The 17,808-nt window shown below is 43.7% G+C and overlaps 2 protein-coding genes and 1 long non-coding RNA gene across 25 annotated transcripts in view; 1 reads left to right on the top strand and 2 right to left on the bottom strand.

Moving 5' to 3' along the window:
• ZNF793 (zinc finger protein 793) overlaps positions 1-14,239 on the top strand; it is a 32,444-nt gene extending 18,205 nt beyond the window's left edge. For 17 of the 23 annotated variants that reach the window (XM_065535481.1, XM_074023413.1, XM_005589042.5 and 14 more), the window contains one exon: positions 3,416-9,506. In XM_065535481.1, coding sequence (XP_065391553.1) covers positions 3,416-4,398 — 983 coding nt within the window. In that variant the 3' untranslated portion in view covers positions 4,399-9,506. Of the gene's footprint in view, positions 1-2,065; positions 3,053-3,415; positions 9,507-12,552 lie in introns of those variants that run through there. The other 6 variants (XM_074023423.1, XM_074023422.1, XM_074023425.1 and 3 more) reach the window with 4 other exon arrangements.
• Positions 201-14,662, bottom strand: LOC141409093 (uncharacterized). The gene is made up of 2 exons (XR_012427551.1): positions 14,334-14,662; positions 201-696 (listed from the first exon to the last, which is right to left on the bottom strand). It is a non-coding gene; the product is annotated as an uncharacterized lncRNA (long non-coding RNA).
• A 26-nt stretch (positions 14,663-14,688) lies between these two features.
• On the bottom strand, positions 14,689-17,808 carry LOC141409091 (uncharacterized). The gene is given in 3 exon segments (XM_074023426.1): positions 14,689-15,337; positions 15,340-15,459; positions 15,461-17,808. Coding segments are annotated over 3 exon segments (1,038 nt in total). The 5' UTR covers positions 16,202-17,808; the 3' UTR covers positions 14,689-15,160.

Below are 17,808 nucleotides of genomic sequence, written 5' to 3' on the forward strand. Positions count from 1 at the left end.
GGGTACTGAAGGAGGCTGGCACCTTTGGAATTTTGTTCAGCGTTCTTCTCTTAAAAGCCTTGACGTTCCTCCGAGAACTTCAGCCACGTTAATGCCTCTTTAACCTCCATGCAACCCCAACACCTGAATCTGAATGTTTTTCTCAGCTCTACTTGATTGCACCTCTGTCCTTATGTGCTCGGTCCATCTCTCTTTCTCCAGAATCTTTCACATGCAGGTATTCTTACAAATAAAAGCTTCTATGATTCTCCTGTTCCTGCTTCCTATTCTGCGTTCTGACACTTCCCAGATGAAATGCTTCAGAGCTACCTGCTTTCCCTAATTTCTGCACTCAAATTTAAATCACTCCCATAGACAGATGACTGTGGGATCAGAGAAGAGGAAGCGGTGAATTCCATGTTGGGGTGGGGAGGTGTGAAGGAAATGCCTGAGCTGGGCCCATCTTAACCACTGCTGATTAACACTCAGACTCACTGCCCCTCTCCCTTCAGCTCTGAGACATTCCAGCAATGCCCATGGTACCCTGAGGGTTGATAGATGGCCCACTCTTAGGGATGCCTCGGAACTTCTGCTTCTGGCGCTCTCTGGTGTGTGTTTCTCCATTAAAGTGTGCTCTTCAGCCGTCCTGAGACTGTGGTATCCTGGTTATCAGTTGCCCTGCTTTTCTTTTCTTCTCCTCTTCTGAAAATTTCATAACTGCAAATTCCACAAGAATGTATCTAGTCAGCCTCTGTTTTTCCAACTGCTCTGTTATTATCTATTTCCCTGGCTCAAACCCAGCATTTTCCTTCCAAGGAACGATTGCATTTTCTGTTTTCCATAACTTGGTTCTCTTTCCAGTGGTGTAACCCTCTCAAAGAACTCACCCAGAATTCTGAGAGTACATGATTCTCACAACTAGCCTCTTTGCCGTGTTGGCCCCTTTCTCCCCCTTGCTCTGCCCAGCCCCGCATTTAACCAGTCTGTGGACTACACTACAGGTGTGCACTTCCCCTGTTCTTTGTGTGTCAAAAACGAAAATCATCTTCATTTGTCCTTGGTACCCCTGCCACACACTCACCCTCACACACACACACGCACACACACACACCACTTCATCTTGCTTTTTATTTCAGAGCTTTGCTACCTTGTGGTCATTTTGAATCTTCTGCCTTTACCACTCACTCTAACTGTTCCATTCATATGTGTGGTTTTGTTGATTTTTTTTTTCTTCTGAGAAATGGCTTTAAATCTTCCTCACTGCCTTTTTTTTTTTTTTTTCTTTTTGAGACAGGGTCTCACTCTGTCACCCAGGCTGGAGTGCAGTGGCATGATCATGGCTCACTGCAGCCTCGACCTCCTGGGCTCAAGCGATCCTTCCACCTCTTAACCTCTCGAATAACTGGGATTACATTCGCGCTACCACACCTGGCTAGTTTTCATATTTTTTTGTAGAGAAGAGGTTTTGCAATGCCGCTGAGGCTGGTCTCAAACTCTTGGGCTCAAGCAGTTCACCTGCTTCAGCCTCCCAAAGTGCTGGAAATACTGGCATGAGCCACCATGCCCAGTCCTTCTCCACTTTTTTTTTTTTTTGCAGATGAAATTTCGTTCTGTCGCCCAGGCTGGAGTGCAGTGGCGCCATCTCAGCTAACTGCAACCTCCGCCTCCTGGGTTTAAGCAGTTCTCCCTCAGCCTCCCCAGTAGCTGGGATTACAGGCACATGCCACCACGCCTGGCTAATTTTTGTATTTTTAGTAGAGATGGGGTTTCACCATCTTGGCCAGGCTGGTCTTGATCTCCTGACTTCATGATCCACCCACCTTAGCCTCCCAAAGTGCTGGGATTACTGGCGTGAGCCATCGCGCCTGGTCCCACTTTTAATTTTCCACTGATATCTCCTAAAATCAGACCTAGATTATCTCATGACTGAATATCTTTAAGTGAGGGGTTACTAATTATTTTTGTGCCATGGACTTCTTAGGCATTCTTTTGAAGGCTGTAGACCTCACTTTTATGTATAAAAATACAATAAAATTCATAAGATTATAGAAAATAGTTATCAAAATATTTTCTTTTTTCTTTTTAGATGGAGTTTCGCTCTGTTACCCAGGCCGGAGTGTGATGGTGTGATCTCAGCTCACTGCAGCCTCCACCTCCTGGGTTCAAGCGATTCTCCTGCCTCAGCCTCCTGGGTAGATGGGACTATAGGCATGTGCCACTACACTCAGCTTATTTTGTATTTTTAGTAGAGACTGGGTTTCACCATGTTGGTCAGGCTGTTCTCTGACTCCTGACCTCAGATGATCCACCTGCCTTGGCCTCCCAAAGTGCTGGGATTACAGGCGTGAGCCACCATGCCCGGCTTCAAAATGTTTTCAAAATGTGCAATATAATAGTACATGTACTTTTTTATTTATACCTTAATGAGACCTAACATCAGGTCTAATAACTATCATGATCTCAAAGAAGAGATGATTATAAATATAATAATGTGACCTGAAAATAACAATATTCACAAACTAGTATCAAGTCACAGGAAGTGCTGATACTACTGTGTTTTGTTGCTTACATTCATAGTCAAAGGAATTGTTCAACTGTAGTTGGAACTCAGTGAAAACAAAAATGTAATTTCTATCAAAGTTCACAAGACCGCTGATTTCTGCCTACCAAGTTAAGAACTCTTGCTTAAGTTTTAGTTAGCTTTGTTGACTTTATTTTTTAATCTGGTTCGCCTTAGAGTGCTTTGCCATTTATATTGTAACTAACTAGCCCAATATGATACACCCTTGGATGACCGCTATACCAGTGCTTGTTAAACTCCAAGGTGTTTGGAATCACCCGGGCATCTTGTTAAAATGCAGATTCTGATTAAGTAGGTCTGGGGTGGGGCCTCAGATTCTACACATCTAACAAGCTCCAAGTAAGGCCAAAATTGCCACTTGAAAACCCACATGCCGGACAGCAAGGTACTGTATAACAGTTCACCTTCTTTCTTCTATAACAGCGATCAGCAAACTATGGCCTGCTGATTGGCCACCTGCTTTGTGAATAAAGTTTTGTTAGAACACAGCCACATTCTTATGTTTACGTATCATCTATATTTTCACGGTATGGTGGGAGAGTTGAGTCATTGCGACGGAGACCATATGGCCCACAAAGCCTTTACTTTCTGACCCCTTAAGAATAAGTTTGCCACCCTCTGCTCTGTAATATCCTGTTTTCTTTGAAATTATTGGTCTCTATACTCTATGGTACATTGTATTGCATTTGTGCCAGTGTTCAGAATCCTCTTTCCTCATAGAACACTCTTCCCTGCATTTGTGCTTTGGGTTATGGTTCACGTTCTCTATTTGTGTGCTGTGCACTCTTTAAATTTTGAGAGCATTTCTCAAGTAGTATGAAGTTTCATAAGGATGATTCACTGTACTTTCTCCAGAAGACATCTGGCAAGTTAATATCCAGAGGAAAAGACGGCAAGACATGCTTTTGAGGCAAGGCGCAGCCATAAGCAAGAAAACACTGCCCAAGGAAAAAAGCCGTGAATATAGTAAGTTTGGGAAAATATCACTTCTGAGCACTGACCTTTTTTCTTCAATCCAGAGCCCTAACAACTGGAACCCTTGTGGAAAGAATTTGAACCATAATTTAGACTTGATTGGTTTTAAGAGAAACTGTGCAAAAAAGCAAGATGAGTGTTATGGTTATGAGAAATTGCTTCAGCGTATACACCATGGTAGACGACCGAATGGAGAAAAGCCCTGGGGTTGCAGTCACTGTGAGAAAGCTTTCACCCAGAACCCGGCACTTACGTATAAACCAGCAGTAAGTGATTCTCTCGTGTACAAACGGAAGAGGGTTCCACCTACAGAAAAACCCCACGTCTGTAGTGAGTGTGGGAAAGCCTTCTGCTACAAGTCTGAATTCATTAGGCATCAGAGAAGTCACACTGGGGAGAAGCCTTATGGCTGCACTGACTGTGGGAAAGCCTTTTCACATAAGTCAACCCTCATCAAACACCAGAGAATTCACACTGGGGTAAGACCCTTTGAATGTTTCTTTTGTGGGAAAGCCTTTACCCAGAAGTCACACCGCACAGAACATCAGAGAACACATACAGGAGAGAGACCCTTTGTCTGCAGTGAATGCGGGAAATCGTTTGGTGAGAAGTCATACCTCAATGTACATCGAAAAATGCACACGGGAGAAAGACCCTATCGTTGCAGAGAATGTGGAAAATCCTTCAGCCAGAAGTCCTGCCTCAATAAACATTGGAGAACTCACACAGGAGAGAAGCCCTATGGGTGCAATGAATGTGGGAAAGCTTTCTACCAGAAGCCAAACCTCAGCAGACATCAGAAAATTCATGCTCGGAAGAATGCCTACAGGAATGAAAACTTAATAATTGTGGGAAATACTTGAGCAAAATATCTGGTTTCATGGTATGTAGGGAATCTATCCTTAGGAGAAATCTTAATGAATTCATTTTAATGAATTTGGACAGTGTATATGTGTGTTTGCTTTTTTTTTTTTTTTGAGTTGGATTCTCTCTCTGTTTCCCAGGCTGGAGTGCAATGGCACTATCTCGGCTCACTGCAACCTCCGCCTCCCAGGTTCAAGCAATTCTCCTGCCTCAGTCTCCCAAGTAGCTGGGATTACAGGCACCTGCCACCACACCTGGCTGATTTTTGTATTTTTAGTAGAGATGGGGTTTCACCATGTTGGCCAGGCTGGTCTCAAACTCCTGACCTCGTGATCCGCCTGCCTCGGCCTTCCAAAGTGCTGGGCTTACAGATGTGAGCCACCACACCCAACTGACAGTGTTTTATCATAATGGAAATCATGATGTAATTGTGATACAAACTTTTCTGGAAAATACTTTATAAAACATAAGCATGGTCACCCTGGCATGTAAATGTTTAAAAATGTATTAAATGGAATAACAACAGAAAACAAAATATCTCTGAAGAGTCTTAAAGGCATACTCTGGTATATTCCACAGTGAGCCATACAATCAGCACTATTTGTATTTTGGAGTTGTAAATGTGAAATTAACATAAAATCTGAATAGCAGACACATGTCACACAATATATAGAATGCCATTCAGAAAACTTTTCCACTTTAAATATCATTGTCTTTTAATGTCTTAACAATACAAAAAAAAAAATAACAACAACGACATGGCCCACTATCTTTAAAAGAACTTTATTATACCAGCTACATTTTTCCACTTTTTGTAATACACGTAAATGGCTATAGAGGTTGTTATTGTCCTCTGCAGTGTTTTTAAATGTATTTTGATAATTTGGCCAAAAACTTTACCAAAATGTAGTTATTTATGTTAAAAATGCAAGCTAAGGAACAGTTTAAGAACCTGATATTGGGTAAATGAAACACTGTAAACTATTTGACAAAATGTAGTGTCACCCTGGTATACAGTACACTGTTCATATTTTCTTAGTCTTGCTTAAAATGTCTTGTCTTGTAGCAAATTAGTAGCATAGATAACACTATTCTATATGCAGTTTGTATAACTCAGAAATGTTTCATGCATAGACCACTGAAGGAGAATTTCTTTTCTCTCTATTCTTCTGCAAATTAATTCAAGAATATTCTTTTTTTTTTCATTTATATTTCCTTGCAAGTGTCCTGGACACTAAATCCCAAGGTCTTCATTATTTCAATGTTTGGAAAGAAGACTGCTTCCATGTCATCCATGTAAGAAAATAAATGGCCATGTGGAATCTACATTTTTCAAGATTTGCCTCCATGTAAGACTGCCTGATCCAGAATGAGAAAGGAGACATAACCACAGATATCAATATGACTTTTTAAGTGATAAAAAGATAACTCATACAATTCTAATCAACATATTTTTTAAACAGAGGAGGCGGATGCTTTTCTAATAAACTTTAAATTATGAAAACTGCAATAAGAAGTAGAAAATTTGGTAGAATAATTACCATTGAAAAACTCAAAAAAAGCTATTAAAGATCTATAATGGGAAAATGCTCCAGGCTCAGAAGAGTTCATGCTTAGTTCTATCTATCTTTTAAAGAAAGAGTAATACCAATGTTATTTATTATATGGATATAATATAATCCATAAACTATACTCCTCATTTATTTTATTAAGTCAGAATAAGTTTTAACACCAAAATCAAATACAGATAGTTGAAAAAAAGAAAACTTCTGCCAGGTGCAGTGGCTCATGCCTGTAACCCCAGCACTTTGGGAGGCTGAGGCAGGTGGATCGTGAGGTCAGGAGTTCAAGACCAGCCTGGCCAAGATGGTGAAACCCCGTCTCTACTAAAAATACAACAATTAGCCAGGTGTGGTGTCACACGCCTGTAGTCCCAGCTACTTGGGAGGCTGAGGCAGGAGAATCGCTTGAACCCAGGAGGCAGAGGTTGCAGTGAGCCAAAATCGTGCCATCCAGCCTGGGCAACAAGAGCAAAACTCTGTCAAAAAAAAAAAAAAAAAGAAAAAAGAAAACTTCAGACCAGTCTTACTCATGAATATAGAAACAAAAATTATAATTAAAATACTGGCAAATAGAATTCAGCCATATACCCAAAGAATGACATAGTAAGAGTCATCCCAAGAATGTCAAGCCAGTTCAGGAATAGGAAACACATCAATCAAATTAACAACTTAAAGAAGAAGAATCATACGAACTTTCAACAGATACTGAGAAGGCATTTCATGGAATGTGTCAATATGTAATAGATGGTAACCACTTAAAGAGGTTTTTCTTAAAAAAAAAAAAAAAAATTCACCCAAACCCCAAAGCATGTATTATGCCAAAGCCATCTTTAAAAATCAGGAATTCAACATTGTCTTAGAGATTCCAGTGAAGGCAATAAAAAGAAATGAATTGGTATAAACAGCAGAAGGTAAAACTAACCATTTTTACTGGTGATATGGTTGTACACCAATAAATGAAAAGACTCTAATTATTTTTTGAGCTAACTTTTTAAGAAGGCAGGATACCAAAATCAAGAGCCTTTCTCCATACTGACAAGAAACACGTAATAATTTATATGTACTTTTTTTGGAATTAGACTAAATCTCAATGATTTTTTTTTGAGAATCATTGAGAAAAAAATAGGAAAAAAGTCATACCATGTATCAAAACATCTCATGTACCCAATAAATATATATAACAATTATATATCCATAATAATTTAAAAAATTTTAAATGCCATGCTAGATACCAGAAGACAACAGGAAGTCATTCTAATGAAATTAATATTGTATTGGCAAAGGAACAGGTAAATACATCATTAGAACACAGTAGAAAATTCAGAAATAGACTTTGATATATATGAACTTTCTCATATGTGAAAAAGGTAGAATCTCAAACCATAGGGGAAAAGAGTAGTTTACTTAAAAAGAATTCTGGAACAAGAACCTTTTAATATTAAAGGAAGAAAATTTGGATTAACAGCACAAAAATAAATTCTGGGTGGATTTAAGACATAACATTTTAAAGCAACAGAATTCTTAAAATCAAAAGAACCTACATGTACAATCTAGGAGTTGGGAGAGATTACCAACACAGGACACTCAGAAGCTATTTAGAAATAAGCATTAGAAGGCTGAGCGTGGTGGCTTATGCCTGTAATCCCAACACTTTGGGAGGCTGAGGCAGGCGGATCACCTGAGGTTAGGAGTTCAAGACTAGTCTTGTGAACATGGTGAAACCCCCATCTCCACTAAAAATACAAAAATTATCTGGGTGTGGTGGCACATGCCTGTAGTCCCAGCTACGTGGGAGGCTGAGGCAGGAGAATCACTTGAACCCAGAAGGCAGGGGTTGAAGTGAGCTAAGATTGTGCCACTGCACTCCAGCCTGGGCAACAGAGCAAGACTCCATCTCAAAAAAAAAGAAAAAAAGCAAAAGAAAAAAGGAAATAAACATTTGACTACGTAAAAGATACAATCTTTTGGGTGACAAAAGATGCCATCAACAAACTCAAGAGATAATAGATTGTGGAGAAATATTTGTAGAGCTGATCAGAGAGAAGGCAGTCACCAAATGGACAGGGAAAATCCCAATAGCAAAACGTGGCAAAGAATATGAGGCAACAATTGTGAGAAGAGCAAATCTAAGTGGCCGATGGACCTGTCCAAAAATGTTTATCCTCAGTAGTCATTGGGGGATGCAGATTTAAAGTTAAAATCAAATAACACTATGTGACAGCATTTTTAGCTATCAGAACAAAAGATGTTATACACTGCTGGTGGAGAAATAAATTTTGAAAAACAATGCAAGTTACTCTTTTGGAAAGAAATCTGGTAATATTTAGGCTGGGCGTGGTGGCTCAAGCCTGTAATCCTAGCACTTTGAGAGGCCGAGGCAGGCAGATTGCCTGAGGTTAGGAGTTCAATAACAGCCTGGCCAGCATGGTGAAAACCCTTCTCTACTAAAAATACAAAAATTAGCTGGGCATGATGGCAGGCGCCTGTGATCCCAGCTACTCGGGAGGCTGAGGCAGGAGAATCACTTGAACCCGGGAGGCAGAGGTTGCAGTGAGCCGAGATTGTGCCATTGCACTCCAACCTGGGCAACAGAACACGATTCCATCTCAAAAACAAACAAACAAAAAAAAGAAATCTGTTAATATTATTAAATATTATTAAAATACTTATGTCACTTTGGGGAATCTTCCCTTAGAAATAAAAGCCCCAATACATAAAAGACAGATGAATATGTGAACATGGACGTTTATTGTAAAGTTGTTTCTAATGGCAAAATAAACACCCAAAACCAAAGCAAACACTAGAATCAAAGTAAATACCCATCAATTGGGAAATTGGAGAAAGGAAAGAACTATAGTATATCCATTCCATAGAATGTTAATATAGCCACAAATTAAAACTATGCTAGTGGACTTGAGTGGAATTCCACAATGTTCTCCTGAGTGAAAAATGCAAGGTAGATATTAAGTGTGTTAAATATGACTCCATTTTTGTAAATCATTAACAAAATGTCTCTAGGTGTTTATCAGCAATAAGCGGTATCTATATATGTTTATTTGATTTTATGTGCATGAAGAAAAGTGTAGAAGAGTATGCATTGACTTGGAGGGAGGTGGGTAATGCAGGTAGGATATGGGGGAGTCAGGGGTGTAGGGAAAAGGAAAACCAAAAAAGAAAAATTGTTTGTGATACCACAAATGTGTGAGTTAGTAAATTTGGCTGGGGATGGGGGAGCTAGAATTTTGCTAATTTGTGGGGATGTTCATGGTATATATTGTTAAGTGAAAAGGGAAATTTTCATAATAATGTATACAATTCTATTTTTTAAAAAAGTGAAAACTCCTGTGTGTGTATATATGCATGTGGATGTTTATATGAACATAGAAACATGTAGAAAAATACACACGAAGGTGTTAACATTCATTGGTTACCTTGGTGGAGAAGGGTAATAAGTTGTCTAAATACCTTTGCATTGTCTTGTTCACATATATTGCTTTTGTAATTTGAAAAACATAAAATAAAGGGGGAAAACATTTCAAACCAAATGAAGCCTTGAAAACGTTTCCATTTTCTGACAAGACGGCACCCTGGCTTGGTCTAAGGTTGAGTTAGGGCTATGGAAATGAAGTCTTGTCACCTTTGCTGCATTCTATTAGAAACAAGTCATAGGTCCCAGCCATACTCAAAGAGAAGGAATTACACATGAGAGTAATTTCCCTCTCCAGACGACCAGGCAGCAGAGATCATTGGGGGCCATCTTGGAGTCCACCCACCCCATCAGGGAAACACTTATTTGAAAGTAGGGAGGAGGCCGGGCGCGGTGGCTCAAGCCTGTAATCCCAGCACTTTGGGAGGCCGAGACGGGCGGATCACGAGTCAGGAGATCAAGACCATCCTGGCTAACACGGTGAAACCCCGTCTCTACTAAAAAAATACAAAAAACTAGCCCGGCGAGGTGGCGGGTGCCTGTAGTCCCAGCTACTCGGGGGGCTGAGGCAGGAGAATGGTGTAAACCCGGGAGGCGGAGCTTGCAGTGAGCTGAGATCCGACCACTGCACGCCAGCCTGGGCGACAGAGCCAGACTCCGTCTCAAAAAAAAAAAAAAAAAAAAAAAAAAAAGTAGGGAGGAGTGAGGATGGCAACTGTGTTGGAATAGTAATTTAAGTAAGCCACATACTTGCTGCTGGGCACCATGAGTGCACAGATTCTAGATATGCTTGCTGGAAGTTCTCCACTAAACAGAATACACTGCGTGCCTACTATGACACCGTTCTAGGATCTGGGGATAAAGCGGTAAACAGAAAGAGAAATGTTGATAATTGTCAGGAAGCAAAATGAAATAGGAGGGGAGTTAAATTTTATATGCAGTAACCAGGAAAGCCCTCAAAATGATCTCTGCATAAAGACCTAACGGAAATGAGAGATGTAATAATGCAACTGTCTAGAAAATTGTATTCTAGGCAGAGGGAACAGGAAATGCAAAAATGCAAACATCCTAAGGGAATGTGTCTGGAGTGTTGGAGACCAGAAAGGAAGGTGTATTCTTGTTGAATAACAAATTGTCCCCCAAACTTAGTGACCTAAAACGACAATAAACGTCTCACACGCTGTCTGTGGGTCAGGAATTTTGAAAGTGCCATTGGATTCACACTCCCTTTAGCTGTGGCTTCTTCCCTGTCACTCTGCCCTTCCCAAGTCTTTGTCCAAGCTATCTCTTCTCAGACCGGCACACAGCAGGGCCAGTGCCATTCGCGCTTATGGGAAGGAAGGAGTCCCCTCTGCCATGGCCTTTCTGGGTTCCTCCACCCAGCAGTGGAATCTAAGCTGTTCAGCACCTTCTCCAAAATAGTGGCGCCCAGTATACCCTACCATTCACCAGTGACAGCAGGTTGCAGACCACTACTGTCTTTCTTTTCTTTTTTTGAGACAGAGTCTCACTCACTCCAGCCCAGGCTGGAGTGCAGTGGCACGATCTCAGCTCACTGCAACCTCCACCTCCTGGGTTTCAGCGATTCTCCTGCCCCGGCCTCCCAAAGTGCTGGGATTACAGGCATGAGCCACCACACCCAGCTAATTTTTGTATTCTTAGTAGATACAGGGTTTCACCATGTTGGTCAGGCTGGTCTTGAACTCCTGACGTCAAGCAATTCACCTGCCTCGGCCTCCCAAAGTGCTGGAATTATAGGCGTGAGCCACCGTGCCCGGCCTAATGTCTTTCTTAGAACTAGCACTGTATTGATCGAGAGGAGATGCCGACAGCGATTTCCTGCAGAAGTGACAGCCTCAGAGTGGGGTTCCCACAGAAAGGATGGTAGCAGGTCAGTGTAAACTGTGTAATCCCTATCTAGAACAACCAAAACCTCGGAGTCAGAAAAAGATAGTTTGTGGGTACTGTAGGACACATCTTTGAAAATTGTCGTCCCCAGGGAGAAACAGCTAAATGGGTGCAGCTACCTGGTTTCACCGCATAGATGCAATTAATTACTCAGCATCTCATGTTCTAATGGGGCGCCCTGGGCATTTGGCTACACAGCAGAAAGCCGCACCTAAGCGTGTGTGGCAGCCTTGGGGCGGGGTGGAGAGGGTTTGTAGCAGCGGCCCTGCAGCCACAGGAGAGATGTCCTTTGAGGAAACCATGGCAATGTGTGGTCTTGTGGAGAGATGGGGTTTAGAAATTGGATGCAATTGACTGAAAACGGGAAGTGGGTGGCAGGAATCGGGTTTAGGAGTTGGGGGAGGAGAATCAGTTCTGGGATGTAGTGATAAAGAAGTCCAATGAATGACTGGATGCAGATACTTGGTTTTCAATGATTCAGGAGTCCAGAGAATGCTATGATTGGTATGGGTGTCCCAGCGGGTCAGGTATCCGAGGTCTTGGAATTTGGGAGAGTGGCAGTCTCTGGGACATGGGATGTGGGAAGTCTAAGGAGTCAATAAGGGATCTAAAGTGTTGGTGATAGGTGACTTTTTTTATCATGGTAAAATACACAAATATAAAATTTACCATTTAAACCACTTTAAAGTGTGTAATTCAGTGACATGTAGTACATTTACAATGCTGTGCAAGCATCACTACAATCTAGTTCCAGAAAATTTTCATCACCCCAAAAAGAAACCATGTATCCATTAAGCAGTCACTTCCCATTCTTCCCACCCCTTCCCCAAACTCCTGGCATCCACTAATCTGCTTACTGTCTCTAGTCTCTAATGATTTGCCTATTCTGCATATTTCCTATAAATAGAATTACACAGTATATAGCATATTAACATAATGTCCTCAAAGTTCCTTCATGTTGTAGCATGCCTCAGTACTTCATTCCTTTTTATGGCTGAATAATATTCCACTGCATGGGTAATACCATCAGTTGGTGGACATTTGAGTTGTTGCCACCTTTTGGGTATTGTGAAATGTACTGCTATGAACATTCTTGTACAAGTTTATGTTTAAACACCTTATTCAGTTATTTTGGGTGTATACCTAGAAGTGAAATTGCTGAGTTATATGGTAATTCTATGATTAACTTATTAAGAAATAACCAAACTGTTTTGTGTTTTTTTTTGTTGTTGTTGTTGTTGTTGTTGTTTTTACAGTGGCTGTACCTTTTTATATTCCAACCAGCAATGCACAAGGGTTCCAGTTTCTTCACCACCTCGCCATCCATCATTTGTTATAATCATATGCCACATAATGATGTTTTGGTCAGTGAGGGACCACATATACAGTAGTTGTCCCATAAGATTATAGCAGAGCTGAAAATTTTCTTTTTATAAAATTGTATTATTATTATTTTTTCTTCCAACTCTTACGGAGGTGAAAAATTTCTACGGCCTAATGACATTTTGGTGATCCTGGCACTGCGTGTACCTATGCCAATGTGTTTGTGTCTTTGTTTTTAACAAAAAAGTTTTTAAGAAATAGAAAATTTCTGGAGGCTGAGGAAAGAGAATTGCTTGAACCCAGGAAGCGGAGGTTGCAGTGAGTTGAGATCACACCACTGCACTCCAGCCTGGGCGAGAGAGCAAGACTGTCTCAAAATAAAATAAAATAAAAATTTTTAAAAATTAAAAAAAATTATTTTAAGTAGAAGATTATAGAATAATGATATAAAGAAAATATTTGTGTACAGCTATACAATGTGTTTGAAGGTAATTTCTTACAAGAGAGTCAAAACATTTTTAAAAATTAAAAAGGTTTATAAAGTAAAGAAGTTATAGTAAGCTAAGGTTAATTTATTACCAAAGAAAAAATTCAAATAAATTTAGTGTAGCCTAAGCATACAGTACATATAAAGTCTACAGTAGTATACAGTACTGTACTAGCCTTCACATTCACTCGCTGACTCACCCGGAATAGCTTCCAGTCTTGCAAGCTCCATTCATGGTAAGTGCCAGATGCAGGTATACCATTTTTTATCTTTTATACCATATTTTTACTGTACCCTTTCTATGTTTAGACATATTTAGATACATGAATACCATTGAGTAGAATCACCTACGGTATCCAGGCAACTTGGATTTGTAGCCTGGAAGTGATAGGCTGTACCATATAGCATAGGTGTGTGCCAGGCTACATCACCTAGGTTTGCGTATGTACACTCTCTAATGTTCACATAATGATGAAGTCACCTAACCATGCATTACTCAGAAAGTATCCACATCATTACACAATGCATGACCATGTTTACATTCTGCTTTTTAAAAATATTAAATTAGGCTGGATGTGGTGGTTCACGCCTGCAATCCCAACACTTTAAGACACCAAGGCAGGCAGATCACTTGAGCCCAGGAGTTGGAGACCAGCCTGGGCAACATGGCAAAACCCCATCCCAACAAAAAAAGACAAAAAAATTACCTGGATGTGGTGATGTACACCTGTGGTCCCAACTACTGGGGAGTCTGGGGCAGGATGATTATCTGGGCCTGGAGAGGTGGAGGCTGCAGTGAGCCACAGCACTCCAGCCTGTGTGACAGAATGGGACCCTGTCTCGAAAAAAAGTCTTAAATTTGTGTATCTTAAGAATATACATTAATATAGACTAAAGAGTTTAAATATCAAATAAAGAAGGTTTTTTTTTTTTCAGTTGAAACAATGTATCAGAGGATTAAAGAAAACCATAAAATATTTGTTTAAATGTAAAGGATTTGTTTAATCTGCCCTATTAATTGAAATTTTCACAGTTAACTAGTACTATTTTTTATTTAAAAAATAGTATGTATGTAACAGAAAAGTAAAGATGTGAAGTGTTGATGCTGTTTTTCAGCAGCAGAAACTGGAAAACATGCAGCCTCATGATTGTCATACTCTTTCCCCAGATCATTGCGTTGTTTGCCCAGGCACCCCTCATCCCATCTCTCTCCATCCCTTTTCTTACCTTTTCATTTTCCTTGTCTTTTCATTGGAGCATTTACCAATGTCTGAAGGTAGAATGTTGTTGTTGATTGACTCTCTCTTCAACTAGAACGTAAGCTATAAGCGGCCCAGCCTTTGTCCCACACACTGCAGTGTGCCCCACTTCTAGGAAAGTGTCCAGCACACAGTAGGAACTCAGTCCGCATTTCTTGAATGAATTAAGTGATGTATACAGGCCACATTCTGAGCTGCTGGAGAAGCCAGTAGTTGATTACCAAACTCTAGTCCTTTATCTTGATGTCCTAATGTCCTGACTGATACACTCAATTTGTAGGCAAATAGCTGGTGGGGTTTAGTAGTATGGGGTAGAATAAAGGGAGATGTAGTTGGAACCCTCTATCCACGTTATCTGCCCCATGAAAAGCTCGTTCCAGGCGTTGCCATCTCTGCCCCACACGGGGCTTGCGTTAGTCCTCGTTCCCGCCTTTTCCAGACAGCAGTGCTGAGAAGCAGGAGCCCCTGAGCTGGAGACGCAGGAAATCCTGAGCCCTGGGAGGCCCAGATCGAAGGGAGGCAGTCAGCTCATGGAGCCGGGGAATGTTCTGCTGGAACCACCCCCCGCCGCGAGGGTATCCGGTATGTTTCTGGGCACCAGCGACCCCTCCACACCTCACCAGACCGGATCCCCAGCCCCGCGGGACCCGATTCTGGCCTACACCCTCCAATCCGGAACCAAATCAGAAGAGCAGTCCCGAGTGCCCGCCTCACGGTCTGAAGCACCTCGTCCTACACCCGGACCCGAACACGAGGTCGGCTCAAGGAGGCACTGAGGTCAGGACAGTCAGGCAGTCAGGATCCTGCGCCGCTTGTCGCATGCAGTCTCCTTCCCCGAACCGCCGCCTGCACGGCCTCCACTGTCTTCCTATTGGGCTGCAGCCTGCGAGGCCTGACAATGGCGGCCCACAAAGCTGGAACGCGAAAGCGCATGCGCCAGGCGCGATCTCCAGGCGCCAGCGCTGAGGCGGGGGCCGGGGGGAGCTCACGTCACAGTGACCGCCGCCGTTGCCGGGGGACTGGCCCCAGCGGCTTGCGGGGCAGAAGCCGTCTGTGGCAGTGCGTCCGCTCTCCGCCGGATAGTCGCCATGGTCCCCGCGATCCTAGTAGTCGGGCAGGGCCGAACCTGGCTGAAGAAACCTCAAGCGGAGATTCAAGGAGGCACCACGTGATCCCTAAGGATCCCCAGGATGCGTCGGGCATGACTAGATGGTGTGGGGGTGTGTCTCCTTGACAGCTGTCCCGCGGGGATTTCGAGGTACGGCCTGTGTTTCCCAGGGCTGTTCTCTTCCCGGAAGGGCTTCCTGGCAGGGAGCAGAACCCCGCAGCCTCAGGAGCTGCTTGGCTGTGTGTGTTTCTGCGCGAGTGTTGGATGTCTGTGTGCGTGTGTGTGTGTGTGTGTGTTTGCGTGTGAGTGTGTGTGGTGTCCCGTGAAAGGAATGTGGCTCGAGCAGTGGAGCGCGGTTTCTCTGTAGTGCGCCTACTCTCTGATGCGCCCCTCTCTTTGGCCGGGCTTGGGTTGCGGGGCCAAGCGTTCTTTGTTTTGCTCTTGGTTCCTAAAGCCTCGGTGAAGTGGGGGTGCTGGCTGAGACCCGCAGGCGTCCAAATCACCTCCCCACCCCAAGGGGGCCACTCTTCCAGAAAGAAGACGGGCACACCACACCCAAGAACAAATTCCTCCGGGGGTCCATGGTCCTGTGGTGCACCCAAGGCTGAACGGACCCTAGCCGTCCTGTCCTCAGGACCCCCCCTTGAGCCCGCTTCTAATTCGGTGACTGGCGGAACCGGAGCTTCAGGACGTGAGGCGGGCACTCCTTCATCCTCTTCGGATTTCATTCTGGATTAAAGCATGTGTGCAGAAAAAAGGTCAGATGGGGGTGAGGATACAATCCGCTGAGCTGTGGAGGGGGTCTGGCACCTTCACCTACAGAACAGGTGCAGAAAGATGTCAAAGAAACTGCTTCCAACACCATCCCCTTTTCCTCTTCAGTGTACAACCTTGTCCACACTATGGCGCTGTGCTGGCGACAGAAGACACGAATTTCAGAGACCCTTTAGACCGCAAACTGTGGCCTTTCTTGCCAGGTCCCCTGTTGGACCCTGGTTCCCCGAGCCACAAGGGAGTGGGATGGATTGATCCTGCCTGGGCTGCGGCCTCTACTCTGTCCTCCCTCTTTTCTTGCCTTCCCTGATGCTCGTGGGCCCAGGTTTTCCTTGGTCTGGCTCACAGTCCTCCAGAATGTCCTCCACAGCAAACGTTTCCCAGTTCGTCCAGGACCGCCTTGGCGGGGATGTACGTGATGAGTGTTTCCTTCTCAACACTCGCATTTCTTAATGACTGGATAGCTGTGACGCTCGTGGAACCGTGGGTGCCTGTAGCTTCCGCCAACAAGGAAACTCTTGGTCTCCCTGTTGCATCAGTTGGCTGCATGATTCACATAGGATGAGAGGTAGCCAGCCGTAGCTGGTCTTTGCCTTCCAATCAAGGCTATGTTTCATCTCATCTGCTGGTGTTTTCTCATTGTTGAGGGGTCTTCCATTGCTCTGTTCCTGGCTGGGACTGCCTCTCAGCACTGCACCTTTTGGTTGCCACGGATTTCACGGAGCAAAAGGGACTGGGGGTTTGCTGGGTGCAGGCCCGGTGGTGGGTTGTGATCCCGGTGTGGGAGTTGGGGTGGTTTGCAGTTTGCAGGATCCTCTTGGCTCCTCTGGCAGGAATCCCTGGACGAGGCTTGGACTCTGGCATAGGCCCTCCTGTGGTTCCAGGTGTGCTTTGTTTGTGCTTCGCTTTCTTGGGCGATCCTCAGTGGTCCTCGGCTGCATGCCTGGACATCCCTTTCAGGCTTGAATTCACCCCAAAAGGCCTCTGAGACACTCTCTCCACCTTATCTGCCCCCATGGGATGCCAGTTTCAGGTGTTGCCACCTCTGCTCCACATTGGGCTTGCCTTTGTTCTTGTTTCCGCCTTTTCTCCACAGCAGTGCTGAGAAGCAGGAGGCCCTGGGCTTGGAGACCAGGACAGGGCCCTGAGAGGCCCAGGTCGAAGTGGGGCAGTCAGCTCATGGGGTGGGGGAATGTCCTACTCACACCCTCCACTGGGGTCTCAGATATGTTTTGCTGCCCCAGTGACCCCTCCACTCCTCACCAGATTGGATCCCCAGCCCCATGGGACCCGATTCCTGCCCACACCGTCCAATCCGGAATCAAATTAGAGAGCAGTCCTGAGTGCCCACCTCACGGTCTGTAGTGCCTCCTCCTCCACCCAGACCCGAACACAAAGTGGGCTCAAGTAGGCACTGAGGTCAGGATTGTCGGGGTCCTGCGCTGCTGGTCTCACTCAGACTCCTTCCTCCGGCCGCCGCCTGCACGGCCTCCATCATTTTCCTATAGGGCTGCAGCCAGAGAGCCCTGACGCTGCTGCAGCGCCAGCCGGGCACGCGAAT

The sequence above is a fragment of the Macaca fascicularis genome, chromosome 19 (assembly GCF_037993035.2).
Source record: "Macaca fascicularis isolate 582-1 chromosome 19, T2T-MFA8v1.1".
NCBI lineage: Eukaryota > Metazoa > Chordata > Mammalia > Primates > Cercopithecidae > Macaca > Macaca fascicularis.